Source organism: Pseudopodoces humilis, chromosome 4, assembly GCF_049639895.1.
Source record: "Pseudopodoces humilis isolate 2021_Gansu_Grassland_sample_001 chromosome 4, ASM4963989v1, whole genome shotgun sequence".
In the NCBI taxonomy this organism is placed as follows: domain Eukaryota; kingdom Metazoa; phylum Chordata; class Aves; order Passeriformes; family Paridae; genus Pseudopodoces; species Pseudopodoces humilis.
In genome coordinates, this window is record NC_142203.1 from 22,863,028 (window position 1) to 22,880,032 (window position 17,005).

General features: G+C 36.8%; 1 protein-coding gene across 4 annotated transcripts in view; it reads right to left on the reverse strand.

The window, feature by feature from the left end:
- ZNF608 (zinc finger protein 608) overlaps positions 1-17,005 on the reverse strand; it is an 84,022-nt gene that overhangs the window by 41,671 nt on the left and 25,346 nt on the right. For all 4 annotated transcript variants that reach the window (XM_088054596.1, XM_088054594.1, XM_088054595.1 and 1 more), the window contains one exon: positions 3,949-4,204. In XM_088054596.1, the coding sequence (XP_087910722.1) occupies positions 3,949-4,204 (256 nt within the window). The remainder of the gene's footprint in view (positions 1-3,948; positions 4,205-17,005) is intronic.

The following is a 17,005-nucleotide window of genomic DNA, read 5'->3' on the forward strand; positions in this document are numbered from 1 at the left end:
TTGGCAACCAGTCTCAAGTCTCAAGTTACGGGGTTTTTAACCCCGATTAAAAAACACAACTCATTTCCCCATTATTTGTTACTGAACAACAGCAGGTTGCACCTGATCTGCACAAAGAGGAAGTGTATCACCACACGTAGACAGATCATTCTTCACACAAAGGCAGCAAGGGCTGTCTCCTACGCAGTTTTCAGGAAAAGAAGACATCAGAACTGCTGGTAAGGCAGGCTTTACTACTAGATGCAGAACCAAAACCAGGATGTGACCCAGGGCAACTGCGCCTGAGAAGCTGAACAAAAACTTGAGCTCTAAGCAATTTAGAAAGTTGGTTGGTGGTTTCCCTTTTTTCTGGGTCATTTTTATTTCCTCCAGGCAGTAAGAAGCAATTATTGCTCACTTAGAAATTGTTTTCCCAGAAGATAATCACACAGTTTAGCAAGTACCTGATTCAAGATAAACTTTTCTCTCAGTATAGCAATAGACTTTCAGCAGCTGTTTCCGAGAACATCAGAATAACCAACCAAACCAAAATACACGTGCTAGTTCGCACTACCTAGCTGCTTTCTGTGAAGGATTTTTACTGCAGATAGCTTCTGGTGTCAAGTATCCACATCAGCTGCCAGTTTCACGTTGACTCGCCCCCATAATCATTTCTCTTTCCTCTCCCACAGGGTAGCCTCAGATAGTCCCTTCAGTGTGCTCTGTTTGACAGCCATTACCACCACTTTGGAAACACTACCAAGTTATATCCAAACAAGGTTGTTATGAAGATGATAATGCCTATGGTTTACATACCTAGCAGTTAAACACAACACAACTTAGTAGAGCAGCTGAGAAATGCCCATGTGATAACCAGCAGTCTCAGTCAATTGTAGGAGTAACCACCTGTGGTTAGTGACCACCCCCTGTAATTAAGTATCACAGACTTCAGATGCCAGCTTCCCTCTACATGTCTAAAAATTAAAACACTCAGGGAAAAATGGTCTGATTTATTAAATCAAGTCAACTAGAGTGATGTGGAAGTAATGGAAAGAGATGTAACAGTGCTCTTTTTGATCTTTCAGAATTTTGTCTGAAATCCAGCATTGCTTTCTTCCCTTGCACCCCCTTGGAGTGATTATCTTAAAAATATGACTCATAAGCCTGAATATCGTCCTTTTTCTGACCTCAAAGAACAAATGCAACAGAATGTGACAACTTGCTCAACATACATAAAAGAAAACTGGTTATTTCAGATACCTTCATAACAGGAATTCTCAGTATATACCTTATTCTTTATAAAGCATGTATTACATTTATGCTAATAATGAGCTCTGCATAAACTCTTTGATTTTTGTGTTTCTCGACTCAGGTTACTATTCTTGTAATAAATGTGATTCACCACATCCTTTCTGTATTTGCATTCCCACAACCAGTTGCTGCAGCACACGAAGGCCGCCCAGCAGCACATTTGGTTCTGATGAGTACGCAGCCAGCCTACATGCCTATCCTTATCATCTCACAACCCATTTTACAGAGTGGCTAAACTAGATGCAAAATAATTCAAATATCTCAAAACACAAGCCAGGATTAGAAATTTTCATACCTTCCTTAGCTTCCTCAAATTGTTTTATGTTTAGAGGCTATGGGATATATAGACAGCCAGAGAAATGTCTGTTTGCATGTGTGTTTCTATTCAGTTTTGGAAAGCAGTAAAAGGAGTGAAAATTAAAGAAACACATAAAAATCACAAAAGAAATTTATATGGCATCATAAACATCAAGATGGTTTTACACATGCCTAGTTAGAAAGACTGGTTAGAGTAAGCTGGATTTACGCCAGTATAGGAAAGGTTGTGTTCTGCCCTAAAGTCAAAACTCGAACTCGAGAAAAGGAGTATCTGATAATATTTTTTTTCTATTAAAGGTGAAAAGAAGACCTATCTGTATGCTGTTTCCTAGAATTTGGCAGAAATGGCTCCATGCAAACTATATAGCTGCTTTCATGAGCATGTCATAAGGCTTGAAAACACGTAAATATATACTTTTATGTGTGCTCCAAACATCAAAACTTAATTAAAGTGATCAGCAATTAGGAATTAATTTTTATTAATACAGCGTTGATTGTGGACTCCGGGTTAAAACAGTCAAATCTGTATTATTTTCTTCAGTCTGCAGGGTCTGAAACACTCAAACACAAAGGGCATAGTACACATCATACAGTATCATATCAACTATCTTCAGTCTCTTAATCTACACTAGCTATATTTCTAGAGTATTGTAGAATCCCATTTTATCTATATTTGTATTCGTTCCTAGCGGTAGTGTTCCCAAGGAGTGTTTGCAAAGCTATGAAAATGGGCACACTCGTAACAGTTTAGCTCAAACATGCCATCACTGAATTGAGTTGTTTCAGAAAATTGTTTTAGACAAATCAGGAAAAGGCTAAAGGAGTTGGTTTCCATTAACTAACAAGAGTTTTTAAGCCATTAGAGTGCTGTGATACTGGTAAATGGAATGTTACCCTGACCAGAATGCACTTTTTTTAATACTTCATTTCTGGTGCCAAACCTTTCACAAGGAAGGCCTCTTAAATTCAGTGGGGGTCAGAAGTTTAGTTTATTCAGCAAGAATAACACTGTTAACAGCTACTGCTCTTTCATGTCAACACAGTTAACACCCACACATTCCAACTCTGGTTAAAACAGGCCAGTCAAGAAAGATTGGAGTTGCTAAGGGCAGTCATCTCTGCAGGGATATTTTAAAACAGAATTTATACTGTGCTTTAAAAACAATCTAAAATGATCAATCTACCTTATGAATCTGCTGTGGACATACACAGAGAGAAAGATGGATGGATGAAAGCATATAAAAGCAAGTAAATCTGACTCTCTCTATTGATTTTTGAGAGGACAGTGTAGAGCACTTTGGTGAGGTCTTATATATCACTGCAAAGGACAAAATGCCATTGTGCATACGGTCTGAAGCACGCCAGGATTTATCATGAACCGATGCACTGCTGTATTCTGTAATTATAGCATTTTGTAAATAATCTTGTTTACACTGCTGAGGAAGGTAGAACACTAAAAATTAAATAATCTTCAAAAGAAATGTAAAAACTATCAGGAAGATTTTCACATAGCTATAAATGAAAGAATCTGCTATTATTAAATGAAAAATTGCAGAAATTTACTGTACACATGAAGTATTTTTAGCAGGAGAAAGCTGGTATTTTAATAATGAGCTTTTGAAATCCAAAATGGAAAAATCTGCATATCAGAGCATAATCCTCTTCCTACTTACTTTGCTCTAAATTATAGCAAATCAACGTTTAGTGTTCCCCAAAGCTCTCCAGCACTCCTACTCGGACAAATGTCTTCAAAGGATATTAGAGAAATCAATCTGGTTTTGATAGCACTTCTTCACCACATGGAACACTTTTCTTCAAGGCTGAAAGCTTTCATCTTAAAGCACATTTTAGATAACCAAAATGCAAAAATAATCACATCAAATTGAATTTTTGTAGGGTCTCAGGGGCCTCTATTGTTATGCAATGGTGGCATTTCTTATCAGCTGAAATATTCAGCTAAATTTTCATCTAAACTATTCATATATCCACTCCCATCACACAAACACCACCTCATAATGCACATTTAAACATCGTATTTATGCTATTCTATTAGCAATTTCTTCATATGAGTTTCTTAATATAGCAAGAGGAAACAATTCTATTATTAGCTGCGGTTACATGGTAGGTCATTTGGAAAACCCAGTTGTTTCAAATAATAGAAAGACCTGCCATTTGTTTTTAAAATAGAAGCTCCCTAGCTGAACTGTAAAGCTGTGACTGTCACAGCATATAGCAGTGTCCCAACAGATTAGCAAGCCTTTAGCTAGCACCCAGGCAGACACAGCACATACCCCTTGTCGACAGATCTCAGAGACAAACCTAATGAAAAAAACAATTTACCTTCTTCAGTTTCATGCCACACAATTCCTTCCAAGTTCACGCTGGTCCCAGGCTCACAGGGTCCAAGGCATTCGGGTTCTGTTACTACTCCAACCTCGCAAGTATTTACCCCCACTGAACGCGTCCGTACCAAAAGCTGCTCGACTGGTGCTGCAATATTGGATGAAGATGGGGAAAAGTAGGAAGGCAGAATCTGAGGTGTGATACTGCTGGAAATCGGAGGTGGAGGTGCAGGCACTGTAAACAGGGGATCAACCTGAAAACAACAGACAAACTTACTATAATGGTGCTGTGAGAGTTTAAAATAAAATAAAATAAAATAAAATAAAATAAAATAAAATAAAATAATATAAAATAATATAAAATTAAATAAAATTAAATTAAATATAATAAAATAAAATAAAATAAAATAAAATAAAATAAAATAAAATAAAATAAAATAAAAATAATTTTTTTTTTTTAAGTAAGAGAAAACCCAGTTTGCCAATACCGCATTTCTTTATGTGGGGATTTTGTGTATCACGGGTAATTTCTGTTGCATGAATTCAAATTTTTTGACATTAGCCATTGACAATGCTACACATAAAGAATTAATTACAAAAAAGTCTGTCATACATAATAAAAAAAGCAACTTTTTAGTAAGTTTCTACTAGAACTATTCCCTGTTGTCATAGACTGTTAGTATGAAATAATAGTAAGTTTTTAAAACAAGGATTAAGTTTATGTTTTTAGTGGCACTAGTAGAGACTGATTTGTGGATGAAAATTAATTTTCTGAACTGGGAACTTCATTTACTATGTAAAGAAAAACATTCATAAAGACAGGCACAAAGACACAAATGCTATTCTTTAATGTGTACCATAGAGAAATTAGTACTTGGAACAATTCTAATATCCATATGGCAGCAAATACAATCTCTTGTTATCCAATCGTTTAAAATACATTAGGATGACCCACTTGATACCTTACAGGTAGCATTTAGATCTTTCTGCTTGGAATAAAAGAGAGGACTTTTATAAGAATTGAGCCAAACCATCTAATTTCTCAGGGTTTCCAAAACACATGATCAGAACACATCTCACCAGACAATCAGTCTGAACAGTAGACAATTCACAGAGACAATATCAACATATGAGCTGAAGAAGTTATCTCTTCCATATGACTCCCAGTCTACTCAGTAGCAGATTTTCTGTATAAAGATTTGGCTGAAGGTTTTCAATATTTCACTCTGGCTCCAAGGTCCCTTGTCCCATAAAAGACAGCTAGATAAATAAATATATGAGCAGCAACTAGCTAAACCACCTGGAACTCATGTTCATTTGGCCCATTGGATCACAGATATCACACGAAGAAAACACTCTTCAACCCAATGATTTTTTTTTTTTTGAATAGCTGCTTTTTAGTGGCATTGAAATAGATGATCAAATGTCTTCCAGATTATGATGTTTTTAATTTTGGACCTCATAAGAAGACTCAACAGAAAAGACATAATGACTCACTGCACATCATCTAGGCTTTGCTCAAATGCATCTTAAGGTAGATCAAAGTTAATTTTGCCTCCTTGTAAAGCAAAATGGGGATGCAAAATGGGGATACAAAGAAAAGGACAGACTAAAAGCTATTATACATGTATCATAGATCAGCTCACTTCATCAAATGGGCACTTTTCACAATGAGAAAATAAAATGACAAATTAGGAAGAACTTTTTTTAAATTGTAACAATTGTTATCATTTGCCTTTGTAACAATTCTGTTGTTTTTAGCATTATTCATAGATGCAAACTGGGAGACAAGGCTTTTAATTGTGTGTGCAAGCCTTATGTGTGCTAAGTAATTCTCAGTAACTTTGTAAAAATGTTTTGCATGCTCTTTGTATGACCAGCCTGGATTCTGATCTCAATTACATTAGAACTAAGCAGGACAGGGGAAGGACCTATAACCACAATCTTCTCCAACACACTCCTCATTTAGAGGGGATTTTTTTTATTGAAAATGAAATCTTCAGGTTAGAGGTAAGAAAGAAAACAACTAAACAAACAAACCAAACAAAAAAACCCAGAACAAACAAAACAACAAAAACAACCAAACAAAAAACCACAAACAAACAAACAAACAAGCACAAAAAACCCCACAACACCAAAACCAAATCAAAACATAAATACTGAAAGCATCTCTAAGGAGTAAAAACCTAGTAATACCATAAAAATTCTACTGGTTAAAGCAGAGTTCCTGTGGCATAGAACAATGCACTCAAGCAATTATGTCTTTATTCTTCTCCTTATGCCAACAGAGTTGCAGAGTTAAAGCACAGGCAGAAATCTTTGCAGGGCAGACTTGAATGCACACAGGCAAGTCAGATACCAAGTGACCCCCAGCAGCAGCTGTTCCTTGCAGTATCTAATAGCACACATCACACAAAACCCTAAGTGTGTATGCAGTGCGTGGGGAGACACCGATTCTCCGCTCCACAGCTCCTGCTGCCAAGTGGAAGCACACGGTTGGATGGCACAGAGCCCTGCTCCCAGGCACTGGCTGTGTAATGGTGCTCTGTCACTGAAGCGGGGTCAGCATGTACCCCAGGCATAATTTAGGAGCTCTTAACATACCTTACTTCAAACCAGAAGAGAACTGGGGTCAGTAACTGGCAGGTAAATGGAACCTAGCACTTAGGAAAAGCTAAGCCACATCCCATCATAAACCGAAAAAATGCTGATGAATAGCCTGTTTAATAGTTTACATGGTGCTCTGTAAAGCTGTTCAACACCTCCTACTACACATGCAACATCATTCCTCCATAAAATGGACTCATCACAAAACCAGAGGAAGAAAAATCCAAAGTGTTTTCTGTGGTCATACTAAAATAGCCAACGTTTTAAATGAATGTAGGCTAAATTGACAGATGTGTTTTCCGTTTTTGAGTATTATAAACAGTGAGGGGGAACTAATGAAAGCATAGATCTGACAGTGTATCCTATTCAGTTCTTTGTTACAAATATTTGTGCTCAGTTCTGGTTTATTTAGACCTGCTTGCTAATAAATGTTCGTGTTCTCCACTAGAAACATTCACTCGGGACAAGGCCAAATAGGGGCGCTTGCACTAAATGGAGCTGTTTTTCTGTGAATTAAAACACTAAACCTTTGGCTGAGAAATAAGTGACTTACTGTCACTGAGGTACATGTTCATTGCACAAGTATGACCTTAGCCACAAGAAAAAAATACACTAAGCTTAAACATTGCTCCAGATTTCCATGTTTTAAAATTATCCCATCTTGTTCGACAGTCATAACAGCAAAGTGGTGGTTCTTAGAGATCATTGTGGTGACACAATTGTTTTCATGAATTCTCCAAAGGGCACTGATGTAAGCTCTCAGAGGCAAAGAGAGGCAGGAAGGCGGCCATCTCCAGTGGAAGAAAAGGCACATAAGCCTAACATCTGGTGGTGGCAGTCTGTCAAACTGAGGAAAGTTAATGTCAAGAACAGATGCTCTGCAGTTTCTCACTGTTATTTTTTCATTATTATTCCCAGGTGTTGGCGCATACTGAGCAGTAGCCTTGCTGTTTATCACACAAGAGATTCCAATACGAGACTGAAAATCTGAATCTGAAGAAGGTTATTTACATAGATGCTCCCTTTAGACACACAATCAAAAGGAGTACAAAAAGACAGAAATATTCAAGCAATATTTTCCTCACCTAATTCCAAGAGTTTTTGAGAGCTGATTGGTGATAAAGGCTACAAAGCTGCAGTGTTATTCATGGCAGTCTTCCACAGCCAAGTGTTTGATCGTATCAGGGAGCTACGATGCCTAGTAACAGAAAGCTCACAGAAAATGAAGACCGCCTGCCAAGCAATGGTCTACTGCCCCATGGAGCAATCTTTTAACTGAACATTTACCAAAAAAAAAAGTCTGTTTTGGTGGCTGCATAACATTCATCAGTAGGAGGAAGCACACATGGAAGAGGAAAGGAAATATCGTATCAACAAGAAAAAGGCAAGACTTTCTAATAAGCAAGGTTGCCATTCAGTTACTCAGGCATTTTACATGTTGGAATCAAATTCTGTGCATCAAAACTCACCTTCCTGGTTTAATTAAGCTGTGTCTTTGAAGATATATCTCAACGATAACATAATCTACCTATCTAAGACCGAAGTGGGTCATACATTACTGCAGTGTCATCCACCAGGTGATTTTGAAATGTACATGCCAAAAGCCATTTAATCCATCTACCAACACAGCCAGGAGAAAGGCAAAGGAGCAGGTTTCAGGCTAAGTATGAGCTCTTCCCAGAAAGCACGGCTTTTTAAACTGAGAAAAAAAGAAAAGTCTACTGTAAGCATTCCCAGTGGGAATGTCTGCCCTAATAGAAAGAATATGAAAAGAAGATCTGAATCCTATTACAGGATCTAACTAAAAAACCAAGCCTGGCCCTTTGCAAACCTAAATCCTCCCTCTAAAAGACAGCAACATAAAGACAGAAAGGACTAAGAAACTTGCAACCTTGAAAATTACATTGACATTACATTCTTTAGAGTTATGAATTAATACTTCACAGAACCACTATGTCTGGAAAAGAAAACAGGAAAATAAAGGAATTCAGCCCTATCTGGAAGTTTTGAATCCTACAAATTACTATCTTTAGATTTTACAGTGAAAAGGAGACTAGCTTGTTTTTACATAAAGTATACTTGCCTCTATCCTAATTTTCAAAAACAACAGTGACCCCAGAAGACCTCATTGTAATCTCATAAATCAGAAGTCATTTTAATGAAATTCATCTAACTGCTTTGGAAGAGAACAAATGGGAGAATGTGACATGAGAAAAATGTCTGTGTGCTCAGAAGCATGTCTGAACTTCCAGACATCTCACCAATCTTTAACTCTCCTCTTGCTATAAACCTTGCCCCAAAAAGAATTTACATATCCAAAACCTAAAGCTATTCCTTTATATTCTTTATATAAATATATTTATATATATTTATATATATATTCTTATATTATTTATATACCATGTAACGGGAATTACCACTATGAAGAACCTTCATTTGTCTGAAAGATCTCCTTTTAATCTCAGCTGAGTATTTCTTGCCTATAAATCATATCAGAGGCCAACTCAGAAGTGTTTTGGCATCATGCTTAATGGAGCTGATATTTTGTTTTCTTCAAATATTCTGCTTCAAATATTCTGATATTATTCAAATATCAAATTGTTGAGAGGAAAAAAAGGCCAGTGCCACAAAGGACAGCACAGAAAAAAAGAAAAGAATAAATCCTGTAAGACATGGGTGTAGAAAGGAATTTCTGCCATAGGACAGACATAACTATTACACATTTTACATTCAAAGCTCAGGAACTTCAGAGGTACTAAGAAAATTGAGAATCACAAGAGCTTAAATATAAAAGAATGACAAAGGTGATTCAAACTGCCTAAATTTCATCCAAATTTCACACTTTGAAACCTTTGCTTGAGAATAGTATTTTTCTTAAAAAATATTTATGCTTTACAAATATTGCACTATGAGCAAGAAACCTGATGAGTAATTGTGTTGAACTGAGTAACACAAGTAGCATCTACTTGCAGTTTCCAAGTATTTCCTACTCTTAAAATTAACTTATCCACTTCAATCAACTGAGTAGTTGGAGAGAGCAAAGGACATTAACAGAACTGTCACTTTTTTTCTTGGTAAAGCAGCAAATCACTCACATCTGGAATGATTTCAATATTCTGAACAGTTGCTATTAAGCAAAAAAAATTAAAAAATGAAAAAAAAAATCCACTTTAAAGTCTTGCACTGCTACTAAGCTTTCAATACAGAGAACAAAAGTCCCCCTTGTACCAAAGATATTCTTTACCACTCACATCAGCCACATTAACCAGCACACAGATTTCTGCAAACTCATCTTTTGACAGTTGCACGTTCTTTTTATATGGTGACCTCCAGACCTCCTCAGACCTTTTGTGACTTACGTGACATTATGGATCTGCAGCACCTCCACAGACACGACAATGATAGTACTTTATTTTTAAAATAGTATTAATGAAAACTACAGTGAAAAGTCAAACTTCTGAGCAGGGTCTAATGCAGCACAACTGGCAAGGAAATTTCCTTGTCTCTCTTGGATCTCCTATTTGAGCTCAGATGAGTGGGATTTCCCAAGCCATTCACCCATTTTACTATGAGAAAGATTAGCATTTGACAGCTGCCAGTGATATCCTTTTGCCAAGGCTGTGTCTGTGAAAAATTGTATGTCAACTCTAATGCTTGGCAGAGATCTGGGAGGATGCCCAGATCACCACCTGCAAATTTCTTGCAGAGACATTTCTCCTCAGTCAGCCTATGTAAATCACATTCATTGAGCTAATTGTCTCTAGAACACCTTACTGCACTGAATCTTGATTTCTCCTGGTCAATCTGCACTTCCAAACTTTTCTTCAGTCAGCTACTAAGCTTTGCTAAGCTTTAATACAAAATGAACAAATACTAAAATTCACTCAAGATAGCTATCCTGTGTACAGAGATACACTATTCCACAATCAAGAAAGGAATTACTCTGAATAATCAAGGAAGAAATTTCTCTATATTGTCTGGGGCTAAATAAAAACTGCGTAATGATGTCCAGTATCTGTCAGTGTCATGCAACTGAATATGGTAAAAAAAAAGGCGTGTCCACTTGCTGGTGAGGGTTAAATACTGCTTTATGAAGTTATATGAGCCTTTAGAAGCTTTGCCTTGTAACAATAGCAATCACTTCTTTTTATTCTGAAGTTTCTGCTCAACCTTTCAGGGTTCTGAAACTGAAAATAGATATGGTATTTGCTCACATAGCTCTCATACCATTATAAACAAACATTATCCTCAGATTTCCCATGTTTATTTCTAATACATGTGAGACTTCAGCCTAAGGAAGTATGGTTGCTCTATGAAAGATCAAGACTCCAACAGACCAAGGAAAATTTTCTCATTCTCAATTGTATATAGGAATATACTGTTTAATTTCATTGCATCATCATTTAACTGCTCCACTGCAAAATTTCATTCTTAATGTCCAAACAAATCATGACCCTATGACTCCAAAGCAGAAGTTCTCCACTTCCAAAAGATGGTTTCAGTTACTTGATGATGTGACCACAGTCTGGTGGAAGAGCTGCCACTTCAGCCATTCTGGAGTATAGACGACATTTAATAAAACATTGTGAGTTTTCCAGGACTCCAGTACAATATATAATAAAGTGGCAACAAAACTTAAAAGAGAAATGGCTTCTTTATACTTTTTTTGATGTTCTGCATGTCAAGAGCCCAATGCTGCCTTTCCCCATTTGCTGATCACTCACTTTGCAAGTGCAAAGTTGCACTCATTATGACTGAGGCTGTTGCTTCCTGAATTCAATAAATCTTTGTTAAGAAAAACTGTCTAAATTAATAATTTCTCTTCCAAAAGCTTGTGAAAGGACCTTCTGAAATCCTCAGGAACAGAACTAAGTTTCTTGATGGCCTTTGCATACCAAAATCTTTAACGGGCCTGATTACATTCTTATTATCATGCAGTTTTAGCATGTTCTGAAAACTGAGCATTTGACCTAATGGCCCCATATTTATTGGTGCCTACAGACCCTAAAATTTTTAATTTAAAAAGCCCTTAGGCCTTCGAGGCAAGACATGTGGGTTTTTCACTAATATATTCTTGTGTTATTCCTTAGAGGTTTCCTTCTTGTACTTTTTTATAGGTGGTAGGAGCCATATCACTTAGGTTTTTTCTGTATGCCTTAGACCTTAAAGATTCAAGCTACAAACACTACCAAGTGTAGGATATTGTGTCCCAATTTTATTTAAAGAATAAGACAGTATTACTATTTTCAGGAATGGGACATACACATTCATGATTATTTAGCAAGTCACTAAAGGAAAAACTTCTAAAATGACCTTTCAGCTTTCCTTTTCACTGTGACAGTTCAACTGAAAAAAGAGCTGAAGTGTTATTGTTTAGCTCTCCTTGAAATTACCCACTGTTGGATATCTAGTTAAAATCTTTATTCTCAAATACAGTTTGATCTATTTCCAATGTCTTCAGAATAGACAATTTATGACAAGTCTTCTTTTTTCTCCTAACTGGTGTACACTTTCACTAGTATAAATCCAGAGTAGCTCCACTGAAGCATAACAGTGGGCAGCACCTGGACTGTAAGTGGTTGTTTTAGCAGGGAGAAAAGTAGATAGCATTTCAAATAGGAGCTCTAAAAAAAATTCTGAAAAAAACACATATAAAGATTTTTTTAAAGGAAAATAATCCTTGGGGGGTGGAAGCCACTAATATCTGTTCACTCCAAATTACTGTGTCAATTATGGTGCCAATTCCTGACACAAAGTGTCCAATAACCCTTCACAATGAGACTGAAGAATTAATCTTGCAGTGTGTGAAGGCAAATACAAGAAGCAGAGTCAGCAAGAAAGACCTTTCAAAATTTGCTTGCCTACTTGTCTCAACTCTGAGGCCATTCAGTTTGGGCTGAGAGGAGAAAACCAGATTTAGTGTTCTCTTAGTTCTTTTTCATGAAAGGATCTACACTATCAGCACCCAAGTTCTCTGAATATAGAGAGGTTACCTAACAGACAGACTAATCTTGTCCATGCACTGGCTCAGAATTCAGGTCACCTTGAGATCTCTGTTTCCATGCCCTATCTCAACAACATTTTTACCTATTGATTTTGCCTCAGTACCTTAAGATCCTCGTTAGCATGCTTTCTAGGAACCCAAACACAGAAATTTGTATTTGAAGAGTTTTAGTAAGGATTTTTCATTCTTGTCCTGCTAAAAAAGAAGGGACACATGCAAAGGACCCAATTTCATCCAGAAAACCCCAGAGTCCATTGTTGAAATGCCTTGTGTTTCTTTATGTCTTTCCTTGTACTCGCATAGACTATTTTTATTGTGTAACAGTGTGATCAACATGTACTACAAACGAAGTTACCTTTCTATTGAAATAAAGCCAAAAAAAATCGCGAGTCCAAGTATTCCACTTTTCATGTGTTATTTTCTCCAGTTATTTACACCTTCTAGCATAATCTGACCTAAATGTGCATATCCTTTCTGTTCTACCACTGTATAATCTTAAAACAAAGACAAACTGAATGAAACATTTTTGAATGCTTGGTAGAAATTCAAATATCTTGCTCATAAAAATAAACCTAATCTAAGCTGTCACAAAATCATGAAATGGCTCTGGCAGTTGTATCAAACTATATAGACATGTACAGACCCTTTGAAGAAATGGAACTGCACTTTATCAAGTGTGATTTATAAGCAACACTGATTTAGCTGGGAGATAACACTGCTGTCTAATCATTAGTAGTCAGACAACAGCCATGTGAACACATCAATTATGGGCCACTGCCAAAAGCCCTTGAGATCCCAGAGATTAACAGCCAATCCTCTGTTTTACAAGCTCACATCAAAAAGAATATTAATAAGAGGAGGGGCGATGTGAAAGCTTGTCAGAGTAATTCACGCACTAAAACAAGGCATTTTTCCCTTTGCTCTGACTTGAACTGCTCCATGAAAAAAGCTGGCATTAGCTACAAAGCATGAAGCTGCCAGTTTCTCAGAAAATGTTTTTCATTAACATATGTGAAGTTGTGAAAGGCTGGAAAAGCTCTATTTGGTGGACAAAGGCAACAAGTTCTGTGTGTTCCTTTCCTGAATGTATCAATCCTGCACCTATTGCTCAGATATTTGGAAATGAACATCTGTACACAGAAGTGTCTGATGACTTTTCTCATCCTCAAAACCAGATCTATTAACCATTATATACAAATTATCTAGACTTCCAGGCATACATTTACCCTGTATTGCTAATGATTTTGAAAAACTGAAGTAGAAATACTACCACCTGATTTTCAGGTTTATGTGTGTCTTCAAAAGTGTGTGGGGGGAAAATTCCACAATTATGCCTTTCTTATTGACCTCTATGGAGTGTGGTTGACTAGAGGTTTACTCTTCTTGCATATAAATGAATGGAAATAAGCCAAGAATGTAACTCCAAAGGGAACAGTTATTCCTCTGTACAAAAGTAAACATGCCTATAAAGATGGATCTCAAAAAACGTTGCTGATATTTTAAATGCAGCACTTTTAGCTGGATGGTTTAGTCCCATCACTGTCCTCCCTCTCTGAACTCTGCTTAAGGGTCTAAAAATAGAGAGGTTTCACAGCATGGCTGCAAACAACCTGAATCCAATCCTGCCAATACTGTGTATTTAAGGGAAGAGAGAATTTATTTATGGGGATTTTCCAGAACTACCTTTAAAAAAGCTGTCTCAGTTACTGCCAGTAATTAACCTCTGAGCAAAGAGGAAGCAAGAAGCAGGAACCTTTTAGACTCTTCACTGTCCCAGAGCCAGTAGTTTTAGGCACAGCTCCAGAATACATACACTGTGCTGACATGAACCAGTTTTAAAAGTTCCCACTTTGCTGTGGTCTTCCAGACAATCATTCCCTTCAGTTTCTTACCTGGAGTACCACACATCTCATATCCTACTTCAGGATGGCATACTGTTAGTCAAATTGACACAGCTAAGAGGGTCTTAACTACTCAAGGAAGCACATAAAGGCACCAAGTATGTCAAGCAACAGATTGGTATTCTGGGACTCCTCCTTTAGTAAACAGCTGGACTAAGGAGGTATCAGTCCCAGACTGTATGTTCAGGCAGCCATGGCAATGATAGCTTCCATGGCTTTACTGCTCCAGGGACACCTGTAATGACAATTTTAGCTATGGGTACAGTCTTGTATCTTGTAGGATCTGACCTAAATCCCAAAATTCATCTTCATACTTTTGGTATTCATCTTGATGTGTCAGTTCATTGTACAAGGTCCATGAGAAAGCATGGCCGTGACAGCTCAGTCTGAAATCAGCTGCAGAGATGGAACCACAGCCTCTGTGTGAGCCTCGCACCAAAGGGGACACAATTATTCTGTCAGCACATGCAGATGGCAAGTGCTGCTAGAGAAATATAACATTTAAACTCACTTGATTAAGCATCAATGAGCTTAATCACATAGCTTAACAGTGTGTGTGAAAGGCCCCTTGCTCACTCAGGTTTATACTTATTTTCCCACAGCAAAAGCAATGTCTTAAATACAACAGGTCTTTAAATATAGATCACCCGTAGCTTAATGGCTGACACAAATTTAGAAATATATTTTATCTTGTCCTAGATGTGTTTTTGGACTAGATCTGTTTTAAAAGATTGTGTCTGAAATATACCCAAAAAAGAACATCATGCTATGAGCCTCACCCTAAAACATGTCAACATTTTAATTTTAGATTTAATTTGAAGTGTGTTCCTCTTTCTTTCTATGGTGTGATCTTGCAATTCAGTGACTTAAAAGCTAACCTGGGGAAACACTCATCAGGCAGACCTCTTCCAAAGCAGTAACTTTATAAGCACAGCATTAAAACAAGAAAATGATTCAACCATTGTATAACTGATAATGACCCAAAAAAAAAAAAAAAAATGTGATTCAAAGAAGTATAATTTATTAAGAAGCCATGTGTTTGTTAAGCTGGCTGAGACAGTAAATTCGTTTTCCAAGAATTTTCTAACATTGTTTTCAAATTTGAATGAACAATACAAACTAATACCAAATGCTGAAGTTAATGCACCAAGCGAGATGAGTTTAGTTTGACAAGAGTGGCCTCCCAGTATCGAGAAAATTAAAAAGACTGTTATTTTTTAGACTTTTACAGAGGGGTCAAGACTTTCTAAATTTCCAGCTTAAATATATAATTTTCAGAAAGCACTTCATGCTTTCTGAAAAAAAAGCAGTCTTTGTACAAAAAAACCAGAAATTTTCAGATGTCTCATACCAGATTATTAGATCTCTTAAATTATCACTGAAAAATTTAAGAGCATAAACAACTAACTCAGCATCTGGATCAATAGGATTCTACCAGAAAAGCAGACTTTGGGTGACTGCAATGACTCTTATACTGGCTCTCACTATGCCTTCTAAGTCACTACTAATAAACACAGGACAAAAGAGTAAATGAAAATAAACCCTTTTATAAAGTGGAGGGCAGTACTTAAATCAATTAAGTTACTTTTGTGACTTAAAAGTGCTCTGCAGGTTCTACATGGCACCACTCTCAAGGAAGTGTCAAAACAGTATAGACAGGGGAGCTGTAAAACAGGTAATGCATTAGAATGGAATAATTGGATGACAGCCCTAATATGGAGCTCCTGATGATGCACAGCAGCACAATCCTTATTCCAAGCAATACTGGTTACTTTTCAAATTTACTGTTAAAAAGGTTTTCAGCACTAAGTGTGTCAAGCTCTAAACACTTATTTCCTTTAAGACAGTGTTAATGAGTTGGCTAATCACACAATTTTATAGTTCTATAATGTACTGTGCTGTAAAAATTAAATCAGTGTTTATTACACCTCTGCTGCCTTTCCTTCGCATTGGACTGACTCTTGGATGGATTAAATGGATTAAAGCAGGAGTATAAAAAGTGCACTGGTTGGCAACAGTTCTCAGTGTGTATGTAAACAGTATTTTAGTTCGAAGCCAACCTGCAAACAAAGTAATACAAATACTACTTTTAGATACTGAAACTGAGGACATGTTTATTTTCCAATTTTGAGAGAGTTACTTCATTTTCTTTTGCTTCTGGAATTTCCCTCCTCTTGGACATTAAAATCAATCTGCTCAGTTTTCCTTTCCCTCAAATACAAAAGGCAAAATATTACCAAGTTTGTATTTTTGCAAATTCACACATTTTTGCAAATCCTTTGATGTCAACACTGTTTATGTGACAGACCTTGATGCTGAACTGTTAAAACTGCATTGAGAAGAAAGCTTCCTTTATCACTGGAGAACCAACATGACTAATGGCCAACCAGAAAAGTCTGGATCAAAGATACCTGAAGATGCATTGCTTGTCTGAGGATAGACAAAGAAGGCACAAACACACAAACACTAGAAAAATCATACACCCAAGATACAGAGGTAGAATTAGTGGATCTTTGACTACAAGCAAACAGCTTCATATGCAT